This window comes from Cervus elaphus, chromosome 8 (assembly GCF_910594005.1).
Source record: "Cervus elaphus chromosome 8, mCerEla1.1, whole genome shotgun sequence".
Lineage (NCBI taxonomy): Eukaryota > Metazoa > Chordata > Mammalia > Artiodactyla > Cervidae > Cervus > Cervus elaphus.
Genome location: NC_057822.1, coordinates 9417550 through 9431049, shown reverse-complemented (window position 1 = coordinate 9431049; position 13500 = coordinate 9417550). Strand labels below are relative to the sequence as shown.

The 13500-nt window shown below is 52.0% G+C and overlaps 1 protein-coding gene across 4 annotated transcripts in view; it reads right to left on the bottom strand.

Annotated features, from left to right (window-relative positions):
- Positions 1-724: 724 nt before the first annotated feature.
- The window catches only part of RPS6KA1 (ribosomal protein S6 kinase A1), a 37346-nt gene continuing 24570 nt past the window's right edge, over positions 725-13500 (bottom strand). For 3 of the 4 annotated variants that reach the window (XM_043909357.1, XM_043909358.1, XM_043909355.1), the window contains 8 exons: positions 12007-12132; positions 11694-11783; positions 11166-11324; positions 3776-3937; positions 3461-3537; positions 3067-3184; positions 2017-2154; positions 725-1675 (listed from right to left, as the gene is read on the bottom strand). In XM_043909357.1, the coding sequence (XP_043765292.1) occupies positions 1553-1675; positions 2017-2154; positions 3067-3184; positions 3461-3537; positions 3776-3937; positions 11166-11324; positions 11694-11783; positions 12007-12132 (993 nt within the window). In that variant the 3' untranslated portion in view covers positions 725-1552. The remainder of the gene's footprint in view (positions 1676-2016; positions 2155-3066; positions 3185-3460; positions 3538-3775; positions 3938-11165; positions 11325-11693; positions 11784-12006; positions 12133-13500) is intronic. The other variant, XM_043909356.1, reaches the window with a different exon arrangement.

The following is a 13500-nucleotide window of genomic DNA, read 5'->3' as shown; positions in this document are numbered from 1 at the left end:
ATGTGAAGAAATGTCAATTCCCTCCACCCCAAGCCTCAGTTTCCCCATCTATTAAACAGGGATAATAACATGATAGCATCTTCCTCACAGAGTTAAGATTAAATGAGAAGGACTTCCCTAGAGGTCCAGTGGTTAAGAATCCGCCTGCCAATGCAGGGGACACAGGTTCAATCCCTGGTCTGGGAAGATTCTATACACCTCAGAGCAACTAAGCCTGTGCCCTACAGCACTCAGCCTGTGCTCTGGAGGTCAAAGGTCACCAAACTGAGCCCACATACAAAAATTACTGAAGCCTGCATGCCTAAAGCCTGTGCTCTGCAACAACAGAAGCCCCTTCAATGAGAAGCTTGTGCACCGCAAATAGAGAGTAGCCCCCACCCCCTATTGCTGCAACGAGAGAAAGCCTAAACGTAGCAGTAAAGACCCAGCACAGCCAAAAATAAAATAAATTTTAAAAAAAGATCAATTGAGAAATACACATAAGGCTCAGGCACAGTGCCTGGCACTTGGTCACAAGTGGCTAATAATCCCATTACTATTATCAATACCATAACGGAATCCCTGGCAGAAATGGGGAGAGCCAATGGGACTCCCACTGCTCCCCAACTGAGCTCCAAGCAGTGGGCTAACTTGCCCGGGCCCAGTACTGGTCATGACCAAAGTCCTCAACACCCAACAGCAGAGGGCAGGCAAATCCAGGGATGATAAGCGGAGGCGAACGTGCTTCAATTCAACTGTAAGTTTATTAGAAAGGCCATGGACAGATGAACCCTGAGTTACCAGCTGAGGAAGAAATGAAAAAAGCTCCTGCCCCTCTCGGCCCGCCCCACAGGCCTCTCATGAACTCTGTCCTGTGGCGGACTCCAAGAGAAGTCAGCCAGAAAGTGCTTTCTCGATGCTCCTTCAGGGGGTGCTCGACCTGACTGCAGGGGGCCCAGGGGTGGATGCTGGTGCCTGGAGCTGGGAGCCACAGGGCCTTGGTCCTCTCCTCTAGCAGAAAGTGGTTCCAGACCTCCCTCTCGCAGCACAACAGAACAGAATAGGAGCCAACCAGGGTAGACCAAGTTCTGCTAAACAGCCAAAGGCTCTGGGAGGGGACGCCAGACTGCCTCGGAGGTGGGTGCAGATGGCTACAGACAGCCAATCGTGGGGGTCCCCCGGGGGAATCCTAAAGCTGCTCTAAGGGGTCTCAGCCACAGAGCGCCCTTATGACTCAGCGCCCTCCTGGGGCTCCACTGGCTACTTCTGCTCCCAGAAAGGCAAATGGATCTTGTAGAAATCCATGGTGGTTGATGCCATTTTGTCCTTAAAAATAGATAAAGAGTTTGTACAGTGAATCGATTTCAACCAGCAGAGCCTGAGCCGAGAAGAATCTGTCCTGGGGAAGGAGAAGGCACTTCTCACACCCTCCCTGGGGTGATCCGGGCTGGCTGCTTCCTGGGCCCCGCGGGGCTCCGCTCCCTCTGGCCCTGGGATTCAGGTCTGCTTCCTCTGGGAAGCACGCTGCCTCCATCCAGCTAGCACCGCCCTGCGGCCTGGATGCTCAGGCCCCTCACAGGGTGGTGGACGGCAGCTTCCTCACCCGCCGCTGGGCCAAGATAGACGACTCGATGGGCTTCAGCTGAGGGGTGGGCTTGGAGCTGTTGAGCGCTGAGTAGGTAGCTGCCATGGCTCCCTGGGAGACAAGGGGGACTCAGTTCATGACAGTGGGAGGTACATGTGCTCCAGGGCCAAGCCAGCCCCTCCCAGGGTTCTGTAGCCCACCCGGGCCCCCGTTAATCCTGCCTTGGTGGTTCTTCACTGCCTCCTCCCTCAGATCGAAGGCTTCAGAGGGCAGGAGCTGTGCCTTCCCCCAAAGGACTGGAGGCCATGAAGGCACTGTCGACACCCTGGTGTGTCAGACAGGGCTCCCTGGGGAGAGACGCACATGGCATCTCCTGGCTCTACCACCCCGAGTCCTTGCCCCCGGAACCCTGGCTTGGGCCCCTGCGGCTCGGCAGCCTGGGGCGGCGGTACCTTCACAAGCTGCAGGTCCTGGTGTGACAGCTGGCTCTGTGGAAGCTTGTCTTTCTGGGTGATCCACGGGTGCTGCAGGACCTGCTTGGCTGTGAGGCGCTGGTGGGGGTCCACATGTAGCATCTTGGACACCAGGTCCTGGGGAAGAGCAGGCAAGGGGGTTGGTGGGAGAGGCCAGCCGGGGAGCAGAGTGCTAGGCCTGGCCGATGGGGACTGGCTGAGGCAGCCGTTTCCTGCAGTCTCCCGCCTGGACCCTTGCAGTAGCCCCTGCAATCCTTTCTCCACGCTGCTCCAGGGCCTCCTCGAGTGGCACATGCCCTTTTTGGGGATTTCTTCCTGGAAGGCCCTTTCTTTTCTCTTTCACCATCTAGAAGCCACGCAGGAAGGTGGGAAGAACCAAAGGCTGGGGCTGGGAAGGATCAAAACCTGACTCTGCTGCTGATCGACTGCCTATCTGGGGCAAATTAATTTGACTCTCTGAGCCTCAGCTTCCCCTCTGAGAAATAGGATGACAAAAGTACCCGACTCATAAGGTCAATGCGAGGGGGTACTGTTCACTAAGGACTCAACCCAGTGTCTGACACAGAGGTTCCCACCACTGGGAAGCACTGAAAGCGCAAACGTTCCCTCCTCTGAGAAGGCCTGTCTGCCTGGTGGCCCGTAGCTCTGCCTGGGCCTCCAATGCCTATACCTCTGACCAGGAGGACCTGCCTCTGTCCCCCTGTGTGCAAGCCTGTCTCTCCCCTCACACTAAGTCCCCACGAGGCAGGGGCCGTGACAGTGCAGCCCTCTGTCCCCCTTCAGGGCCCAGAACACAGGAAGGGCCAGTGAACGATCACCAAGTTGTCCAAATAACACACAAGATAGAGTGCAGGGGAGGGGGCAGCAGTCTGCCTGGGAATCTTCCACTTGCAGAAATACAGCAACAGAGGTCTGTGGGATATTCCACTTGGAGAAATGAGGCTGCCGGTCACCTGTCTGTGAAAGCCCTGGGATGGGACCCTGCCTCCCCAGCCCTGAGTGAGCAGGGTCCAGGCCTTACAGACTCACCTTGGCTGTGTCTGAAACCGTGTTCCAGTTTCCCCCGCTGAGAGTGAACTTGCCACTGCCAATCCGGGTCAGGATTTCCTCTGGTGTGTCACTGGGTCCGTTGGCAAATGGAGTGTATCTGGAGGAGAGTCCACCGGGTGTGGGTATAGCCTCTGGCCTCCTGGCGGCGGGGGTGGCGAGGGGGGACTGTGTCTCCCCCTTCAGAGTGGGTGCCCCCAAAGGTGGCACTTCCTCCCCAAGGTGGAGCTCCCAAAGGCAGCAGCACGTTCCTGTCTCCAGCCCTTCCTCAAGCAGGGATGAGTCTCTCCCATCAGACAAGCGCCACCCCAGCCTGTGCACTAGGGCTGGAGGGAGGGCGGGGGGCGGACGGGGTGCAGGCCAGAGGGGCACTCACCCCGCCAGCATGGTGTACAGCAGAATGCCCAGGCTCCAAATGTCGCAGCCTTCATCATAGCCCTGGCGCTTCAGAACCTGGCAGGAAGGCAGGCAGGGAAGGGTGGTTGGGCCAAGGGGCATATGCCTGCCTGCTGCTCCCCAGAATGCAGGACAAGGGTCCCAGGTGTGGGCTGATCCTCCCTTGGTACCTGGACCGAGGCCACACAGACTGGAGTCCTGGACAGCGTGGGGCCTCTGGAAGGGACACAAGGCCCCCGTGCCAGGCCCCCCCCCCCCCCCCAGCTCTTGTAGCTGACGAGGCCGGGCCACTCACCTCGGGTGCCACGAAGTTGGCGGTGTAGCAAGGTGTCATGAGGAGCCCGTTCTCAGCCCGCAGCTGCTTGGCAAAGCCAAAGTCACAGATGCGCAGGCACTCGGGGTTCCCAGACTCGTCCACATACAGGATGTTGCTGGGCTTGAGGTCCCTGTGCACGACCTGGGGGCAGAGGGTCCGGGTCAGTTCTCCATGTGGGCAGGCTGCTGGGGGCCCAGGTCCACTGCCAGGGATGGGAGAGTCGGAAGATGGGCCCAGAGAGGGGGCAGAAGGACCCAGAAGCTGAAAGGGAGGGAAGGGGCTGCCAAGGGGCCTTGGTGCTGCTGGTGTTATCAACTTGAACCCTCTAGGTCAATGTCTGTGTGTGTGCATGTGCTCAGTCGCGTCCGACTTTCAATCCCATGGACCGTAGCCCGTCAGGTTCCTCTGTCCATGGAATTTTCCAGGCAAGAATACTGGTGTGGGTTGCCATTTCTTACCCCAGGGGGTCTTTCTGACTCAGAGATCAAACCCGAGTCTCTTGTGTCTCCTGCACTGGCAGGCGGGTTCTTTACCACTGAGCCACTTGGCAGCCCTAACTTCACTGTCCACAGTGAACTCCTCACATCTGCCTGCCACACATGTGTGTACGTGCATGCATGCTAAGTCACTTCAGTCGTGTCTGACTCTTTGAGAACCTATGGACTGTAGCCTGCCAGACTCCTCTGTCCACTGGACTTTCTAGGCATGAATACTGGAGTGGGTGCCATGACGTCCTCCAAGGGATCTTCCCAACTCAGGGATCAAACCCATGTCTCCTTATGTCTCCTGCATTGGCAGGTGGGTTCTTTACCACTAGTGCCACCTGGGAAGCGGGGACCACACATGTGACCTAATGGCAACTCCATCCTTCCCACTGCATGGGTCAAAATCTTAGAGTCATTCTTAATTCCTCTTTTTTTCTCATATTCCTCGATCAATCCATCAGCAAACACTGCTGGCTCTACCATTAAAATATATCCAGGGACTTCCCTGGATAGTGGTCCAGTGGTTAAGACTCTGTGCTCTCAATGCAGGCGGCCCAGGTTTGATTCCTGGTCAGGGAACAACATCCCATATGCCATAGCTAAAGATCTGGAGTGCCGCAACTAAGACCTGGTACAGTCAAATAAATAAATATTTTTAAAAAAATATCCAGAGCCCAGGTACTTTTCAGCTCCTCTACTGGCAGCATGAGGATCCCAGCCATTATCATCCCTCCCCTGGATTATGGCAACAACCTCCTAACTGGTCTCCCTGCTTCTGCTTCATCTCCTATGGCCTGTTCTAAACAGAGCAGCCAGAGTGATCCTGTTAAATGTAAGTCAGTTCATGTCACCTCCAAGGGGTCCCCTCTTAAGAAGAAAAGTCTTTACAGTGGCCTGGTGGCCTCACCTCCTCGCTCCCCTACCCCTCACCCACATCGCTGGCACTCTCTGGCCCTCTAGCACTCCTTTCCTTGCTCAGCTGGCTTTGGCCATGCCAGCCTCTTTGCTCTTCCTTCAACTTGCTAAGCACACTCCTGCCCCAGGGCCTTTGCACTTGCTGTTCCCTCTTTCTGGAATATTCTTCCCTTAGGCATCTGCCTGGCTCATTCTCTTATTTCTTTCGGGTTTCAGCTCAAATGTCACCTCACCAGTTAAGGCCTTCCCTGGACCATTCCATATAAAATAGCAACCACAGACCAGAACGCCTTCGTCTCCTCACCCTGCTTTATCTTTATCCACAGCATTTACCACTGTTGGATATTTACTTCATCGTCTTCTGAACCCACCCACTGGAATGTAAGCTCCAGGAGTGTTTTGCTCACTGCTGCATCCCAGCATTAAGAACAGTTCCCAGCACATAGCAGGTATTCAATAAACACCTGCTGAAGAAACGGAGGCCTTAAGCACATGACTCTGCCCTGGGCCCACGTGCTCACGTGTAACCTGAGGCGGCTGACCCATTCCACTTCCTTTTCATCCACACCCTCTCCCTCTGCATGGTTCCATTCAGAGTCACTAACTCTCACCTAATTATTGACAACTCTCAGATCTCCGACAGTAACCCGGAACTTTCCTGAGTCCAGGATCACACAGCTGCTTACCAGATGGCAACCACTGAATGTCCCCCTAGCCCCTCAAGCCCAACAATCCCAGACTAAACTCATTTTCACCTTCCTTCTCCCATGAGCTCATGGTACCTCCCTGAGAGCTGTGAAAAACCTTCATTGGCTCCCTACTACTTCAGGATAAACCCTGAAGTCCCCGTCCTGGTGTGGAGAGCCTGGCTGTCCGTTCTAGCCTCATTGTCCACCACATCCCTCCAGTGCCTGGAGCTCAGGCCAGAGGGGGGTCCTTCAATCACGAACAGCCATATCTCTCTGTGGAATGCCTGCTCACCCCCAGGACGGAGCATAGGGACTCGCACACAGGAAGCGCTACGTGAACTCTGTGCCCTGAATGAATGAATCGCACCTCTGAAACACACAGACACTTTGCATATTAGATCGGCCGAATCTTGCCAGTTAGTTGGCTTTATAAGAGGATCCCTGCACAGTCCCTGTAGAGCCAGGCCAACAGGCTCCAGAGGCAGCTGCTGCTCACTCCAGCTGACAATCACTACGCAGCAACTCAGGCCCAGGTTTCAAAAGCAGCCGAATTACCAAACCAAATTACCAAACCAAGAAAACACCCGCGTTGCGCAGGCCAAACGCAGCCACTGAGTCACAGGCTGTGGCTCTAGTGAAGTTGTGATTTCAGTCAGGAGGCAGACGGGCTGTAGTGTGAATCCTGGCTCTACCGGCAGCGGCTGTGTGATCATGATGTGTCACTCAGCATCTCCAGCCTTTGGTTTTGTCACCTGTAGAACGGGGCTGATAAGAGTGCTTGGCCCCCAGCGTTACAGGAAGGCTCGTACGAGTTATGTACCAGAAGTATGTAGCACAGGGCCTGGAAAATGACAGCTGCTGCCATAGTGACCCCAGCACTTCCTGGGGCTGAACCCCACCATCATGCTGGATATCAAGATACAGCGAGTGCTTGTTAAGAAGCTCTTAAAAATTAGAGGACAAGAAGGGCAGGAAAATGAGGGCACAGATGCTGTCCAAAGCAGCAGCCAATCACACGCAAGGAAGGAGCTCAGAATCTGAAGCCAGTTTAGCTATGAGACTTTTACTTAAGCTCCCAGAGCCTCAATTTCCTCACCTATAAAATGGGTGAACTAATACTCACACCTTCTTCATAGGTTTGTTGAAACAATTAAGTGAGTGGATGTGTAAAATACTTAGAATCTGTCTGGCCTGTGGAAAGTTCTCTGTGGTGCCAGGGGCAGCAAAGTGCTCTGTCATCGCCAGCATCATCGGAGGATGCGCATTAGGGCACCTGTGACCAGCCACACACACACAGATAAAGGATGAAGCTCTTTGACGCAAGTCATCTGGTTAAACAGAGAAGTCAAAGTGTGAAGCACTACTGAGTTCTCAGACAGGCTGTTCTCGGCACCTTGGGGCCCTGACGGAAGCTAGAGACTTGAAAGGGCTCCACATCTTAAACGAAGAAGTCCTGCAAAATAAAATGAAAAAAAGCAGACAACCCAATTTCATTTAATGGACAAAAGACTTGAACCGACTTTCCATAAAGAGGCTGTCCAAATGGCAATAAACCGCCGAAGAGGTGCTCAGCTTCATCAGTCATCCGGAAAACGTAAATTAAAACCATTATGGGATACCACTCCTCCTCTCTTAAGAGTGGCTATAATTAAAAAGATGGAAAATGCCAAGTGTTGGCAAGTAACAGAACTCTCACACACTTTTGGACAGTATAACTATGTAAAACAACTTTAGAAAACTGGCAACATCTACTAAAGATGAATATATCCTGCACTATGACCCAGCAATTGCACTGTTATGTTTATACCCAGGTTATAGTGGACAAGTGTTCACGAAAGACAAGTGCAAGAATGTCACGGCAGTGTTACTTGTCATAGTCAAAAAACTGGTAACAGAGACTTCCCTGGTGGTCCAGTGGCTAAGACTCCAAGCTCCCAACGCAGGGGGCTCTGAACACAGTTCAGTCTCTTGCCAGGGAACTAGATCACACAAGCCAAAACTAAAGATCCCGCATCCTGCAACCAAGACCCAGAGCAGCCAAAAGAGAAGAAGAATCCTGAATATCATCAAAATCTTACTTTATCAGCTTTGTGAAGCAATATGCTGAAGGGACCATCACTATCAACTCTTTTGTTCTTGAATACCTTCTTTAAAAAAATAAATAAGTAAACTAGTAACAACCCATGTCCACTAACAGTAGAAAGGATAATTAAACTGTGGTTTATTCACACAGTAGAAACCACAGAGCAATGAGACTGAGGAAACTGTCCACACAACATCACAGGCGAATCTCAGAGACAGTGGTCAGTGGCTGAAGTCAGATATGAAAGAGTACATTTATATCAAATTAGAAGTCAGCTTAGAATGGTTATCTTGGAGGAGGGAGAGTGGAAGGGGTTCGAGGGGCTTGGGGAACTAGAAATCCTTCAGCTCCCACTCTAGAAAGCCCTTCCCTGAAGAGTTCCCTGGTGGTCCAGTGGTTAGGACTCCCAGTGTTCATTGCTAAGGGTGTGGGTTCAATTCCTGGTCGGGGAACTAAGCTGAGAGGCACAGCCCTGTCTGCTCTTGGTGCTAGTTATGTGGGTGTATTCACTTTTGAAGACTTATTGAATTGTACATGATGATCTGTTTATGTGATATTTCAATATGAAGATAAGATGAAAACAAATAGGAGGGCCCAGAACTGGTCACCCTCTTCTCATTCCTCAGCTGTTACGATGACTAGATTCCTGGCTTCTGGACCACAGACGCCAAAGTGGTAAACGGCTTGAGAATCTCCCTCCAAAAACCTCCATGAGAGCTTCCGATTTCCTCCTCATCTTCCCCTAGTATTTGGAAAGGGCCAGAAACTTTAGAGGCAGCTGGTAAAGAACCTGCCTGCAATGTGGAAGACCTGGGTTCGATTCCTGGGTTGGGAAGAGCCCCTGTAAAAGGGAAAGGCTACCAACTCCAGTATTCTGGACTGAAGAAACTTTAGGGCCCATAGGTTCCAAAATCCCAAAGATGTCCTTTGGGCAAGAAATAATATTCTCCCATGACACCTCTACAGAGTGAATGTCTGTACCTGGAGCTCACCTACCCCTCACAGAGAGGCTCACTACTTTTGGAAGCAGCTCCCACTCTAGAAAAGCCCTTCCCTGGTTAATTTCCTGGTGGTCCAGTGGTTGGGACTCTGAGCTTTCACAGCTGAGGGTGCAGGTTCAATCCCTCATTGAGGGAACTAATATCCTATAAGCTCTGAGGTACGGCCATCCCTGCTCTGAGCTTTAGGTGGCCTGCTGGAAACTCACCACTTCAGCTCTATCTTCTAAACCTTCTTCGGGTGACGCTAGCTAGTACTCACGTGAAAACAAAACAGGAAAGGGAAGCCTGTGTACTGTCTGACCTGACATATTTCCATATCAGTCTGTTGGCACCGGTCATTCCAAAACACATAACCACTTCAAACACGACCATGCAGTAACCAAACTAGACCTCTGGTGATAAGGTAAAGTTCTTTTTCACAAAAGAATCCCCCTAATAAGTTAGACAGAATCACACATTGTTATTTTTGCAAATTCTAATGAAATGATTCAGGGAAATGTCACAAAAGGCTGAAACCATTGCATGAAAGGTTGGTGAGGATCTCCATGATACACCTCACACCCACCTACTGCCTGACACCCGTTCACCCATCCCCAGACTGTGATGACTACCGGGGGCAAGGAGACACTGGCTCCCAGACATGATGCTGTGCGAACTTCACTGCACCTCCCATGGAGTGATTTTTGACTCCTTGCTCCCAAAAAGAAGTTGAAGCAAAATCTAATTAAGACTTTGGAGCACCTTGCAGTTTACAGGAAATATAAGCAATAGAAAAACAATTAAAATGATGCCACAAGAACAAACACATTCAAAATGCGGGACCAGGACTTCCTTGGTGGTCCAGTGGTTAAGACTTTGTGCTGCCAATGCAAGGGTTATGGATTCAATCCCTGGTTGGAGAACTAAGATCCAATATGTTCTGCAGTGCGGCCAAATAAATAAGTAAATAATGTGGGACATTCCACAGAACTGCTCTCTTCAACAAGTCAGTGGCATCCGAAAGGGAGGTTTTACTATGGAGGTGACATGGATGTACACATTTAATGAAACTCATCAACTTGTACACTGAAGATCTTCTGTAGGCAAATTTTATCTCAGTTTTATAAGAGGCTTAAGGGGTATGATAAGTGAATGAAAGGTATGAACCTTGCAGAGATTGTGAATCCAATAAACCAATCGCAGAAAGACATTTTTGACATTTTAGTCAGTTCTAATGAGGTGGATGAACCTGGAGCCTATTAAGTAAGTCAGAAAGAGAAACACCAATATATTAACACCAGTATATTAATGCATACATATGGAATTTAGAAAGATGGTAACGACAATCCTATATGAAAGGCAGCGAAAGAGACACAGATGTAAAGAACAGACTTTTGGACTCTGGGAGAAGGCAAGGGTGGGATGATTTGAGAGAATAGCATTGAAATATGTATATTACCATATGTAAAATAGTTGACCAGTGCAAGGTCAATGCATGAAGCAGAGCACTCAAAGCCAGTGCTCTGGGACAACCCAGAGGAATGGCGTGTGGAGGGAGGTGGGAGTGGGGCTCAGGATGGGGGGGACACATGTGCACCTGTGGCTGATTCATGTTGATGTACAGCAAAAACCACAATATTGTAAAGAAATTAGCCTGTGTTTCCAGCAGCATTTCCTCCTACATCCACTTCCTCTTATCCTGACAGCTGAACCCACAGCCAGGTTCCTCCCTGAAGCCTTGAAGCTCCCACAGTGATCTCGCTGCTTCCTAACTCAAAACCACTCTGCATCTGTAGCTCCCCACCCAAATTTCTCAGTCAAACACTCTGGCTCCCTTCTTCCCAGGCTGTGTGACCTCAGGCAAGTGAGCTCACATCTCTGAGCCTCGGCTTCCATAACTATAAAGTGAGACCAAGAACAGCATCTACCCAATAGAGTTGTTGCGAAAATCAGTTGAGATAATGCAAGAAGGAACACAGCATGATGCCTGCCTAGGTCCTGAATAAATGTTCCTTTTCACAATGTGGCCTCATCTGTCCCTCCTTTCCTTCCTTAAATCCATCCACTTGCCCACTCACCCGTCTCGAGTCTCCCCTCTGGCTGGTGGAAGATTGCCACTGTCTGGGCCAGTCATGGTCCATGCACTCTTTTGATGGTTAGACCCCAGGCTGCCCCCCAGCCCCAGGCCCACTCAGTAGCCCCCTACTCAAGACTTACCCCCTGGGAGTGCAGATATTCCACGGTCTTGCTGATGGTGTGCAGGACGAAGCTGGCCTCACGTTCCGAGAAGAATTTCTGCCGTAGGATCTTATCCAGCAGCTCCCCTCCCCGCATCAGCTCTGTCACCAGGTACACGTGTTTGCCGTCATCGTACACCTGCCAGAGACCTCACCATCAGGCCCCTCCCCTCGATGCCAGGCCTGAGCTCCTTGGTCACCAGCTCACCGGGCCAGGGAGGAAAGACCTGAGCCTTGGGCCTGCGTTCTGCTGTGTCTCATCACCCTGGCAGCACTTTCACCTGGGCCCCTGGACAGGATGCTGGCTCTGTCCTGAGGGCAAGAACGCTCTCGGAGAATGCCAGCGTCACCCAGGGAGGGCACCTGCTGCAGCCAGGCTAAAGGCACCTCAGTGGACCTCCCATCTGTGAGCAGAGGAGGACCAGAAGCCAAAGGAATGGCAACCCCGAGACCAGTCCGAGAGCCGAGGGCCCGTGTCCCCACCCCACCCTCAAGGACTCCCACTCACATCTTTCAGAGTGATGATGTTGGGGTGCTGCCCGTACCGCAGAAGAATTTCAATCTCTTCTGAGGGGTCTCGCTTGCTCTTGTCAATGACCTGAGGAAAGGGGGTGCATGTGGCAGTGTTGGGGGATCAACTCCAGAGTCCCTCCCTGCCACAGAGCCCCATGCTGCAGGGCATGGAGTCTCAGCCGCACACCTTCCATCCATCCACAGAGCTTCTAGCACCACCTGTCTCCGACCAGTGGGCCAGGGCTACATCACCCACCACCTCCACCCCAGCCGAGCGGCCTTGGCCTGGACAAGGTCATGAGGCTCACCTTGACAGCATACTCCATGTTGGTGGCCTTGTGGACACAGCGCTTGCACTCAGAGTAGGAGCCCACACCAATTGTCTCTTTTACCACGTAGCCATCGCTAAAAACCAGGTTCTTCCCATGTAGCTGCTGCAGGAGACCAAGAGGTGGGACTGATTATGTGCTCTGGAATGGAGAGTCATCTCCCAGAACCCCAGGCCTTGGGCCCCTGGAGGTGGCAGTGGGCAAGAAGGAAGCCTGGCGTGCTATAGTCCACGGGGTCACAAAGAGTCGGATACAACTCAGTGCCTGAACAACAGGAGGCAGGAGGCTTGGGGTAGAAGACCTCAGGCAAGAGTCTGCCCCTCTTTGGGCCTGTTTCCTACACTATGATGGGCACTTGCCGGCTCCTGGGTGCCAGGCTGCAGTTTGTGGTCAGCGGGTGCTGGAGGGGGCAGGTAAGGAGACAACACACACATGGAGCAGTTGGAGGCTCCGAGAACCCCGGCAGGCCTGAGGGGGCATGGGAGCCCTGAGCCAGGTCCCAGCTCTGCCATTTACTGCGGGCTTCGGCGGGTTGTTTCCCTTTGCTGGGTGACACAGCCCACCTTGTGGGATGTCTCAAGGCTCTGAGACATGAACTGTATCAAATGCTTCTGTGATGCTGAGTGTGTGGCAGGTACTATTATGAGCCCTTCTCACCAGGTGACCACACAGCCCACACGCGGCCCTGGTTCACGTCTGTTGCCCTCACATCCAGTCTGGTTTAACACTTGTCTGGGACCAAGATATCCCAGTTGGATAATAAATCACATAGTCACCCTAACTTTATACACAGTAACTCACATAATTCTTGAAACGACCCTTGGGGAAAGGTTCTATATCACCCCCACTTACAGATGAGGAAACTGAGGCACCAGGACGTGTCCCCTCCACAATCCCTGACCTTGGAAGTTCTGACCCAGGCAGTGAGCTCCAAAGTCTCCATTCTTGCCCCTCAACTCTAAATTTCCCACGGAGTTGGGAGAGTAGGCAAGTGGGAGACAGTGGGAAGAGATCTGAGTGTACCCCCCATCCCTGTCAGGCCAGCCACCGCCCAGCACCACCAACCTGGCTTTGCCCTGGCCCTACAACATTCTGCCTCTGTGTCAAGAAACTCATAACCTGGAGGAGGGAATGGCTACCTACTGCAGTATTCTTGCCTGGAAAATTCCATGGACAAAGCAGCCTGGCAGGCTACAGTCCATGGGGTCTCAGAGAGTCAGACAGGACTGAGCAACTGAACACACACACACACACAGGACTTATAAGGACCAAACATGTGTGAAAGGAAAGCAGATGGTGATTCTTGAAAAAGTCAAATTTCAGAATATTTTAAAGTTTCAAATTATATATGTATATATGCATGTGTGTGTGTGTGTGTGTGTGTGTGTGTACACAAAGAAACTCATAACCACGCTGCCTTCCCTGTTTTACAAATGGGGAAACTGAGGCTCAAGGAGGTTGAGGTGCAGTGGG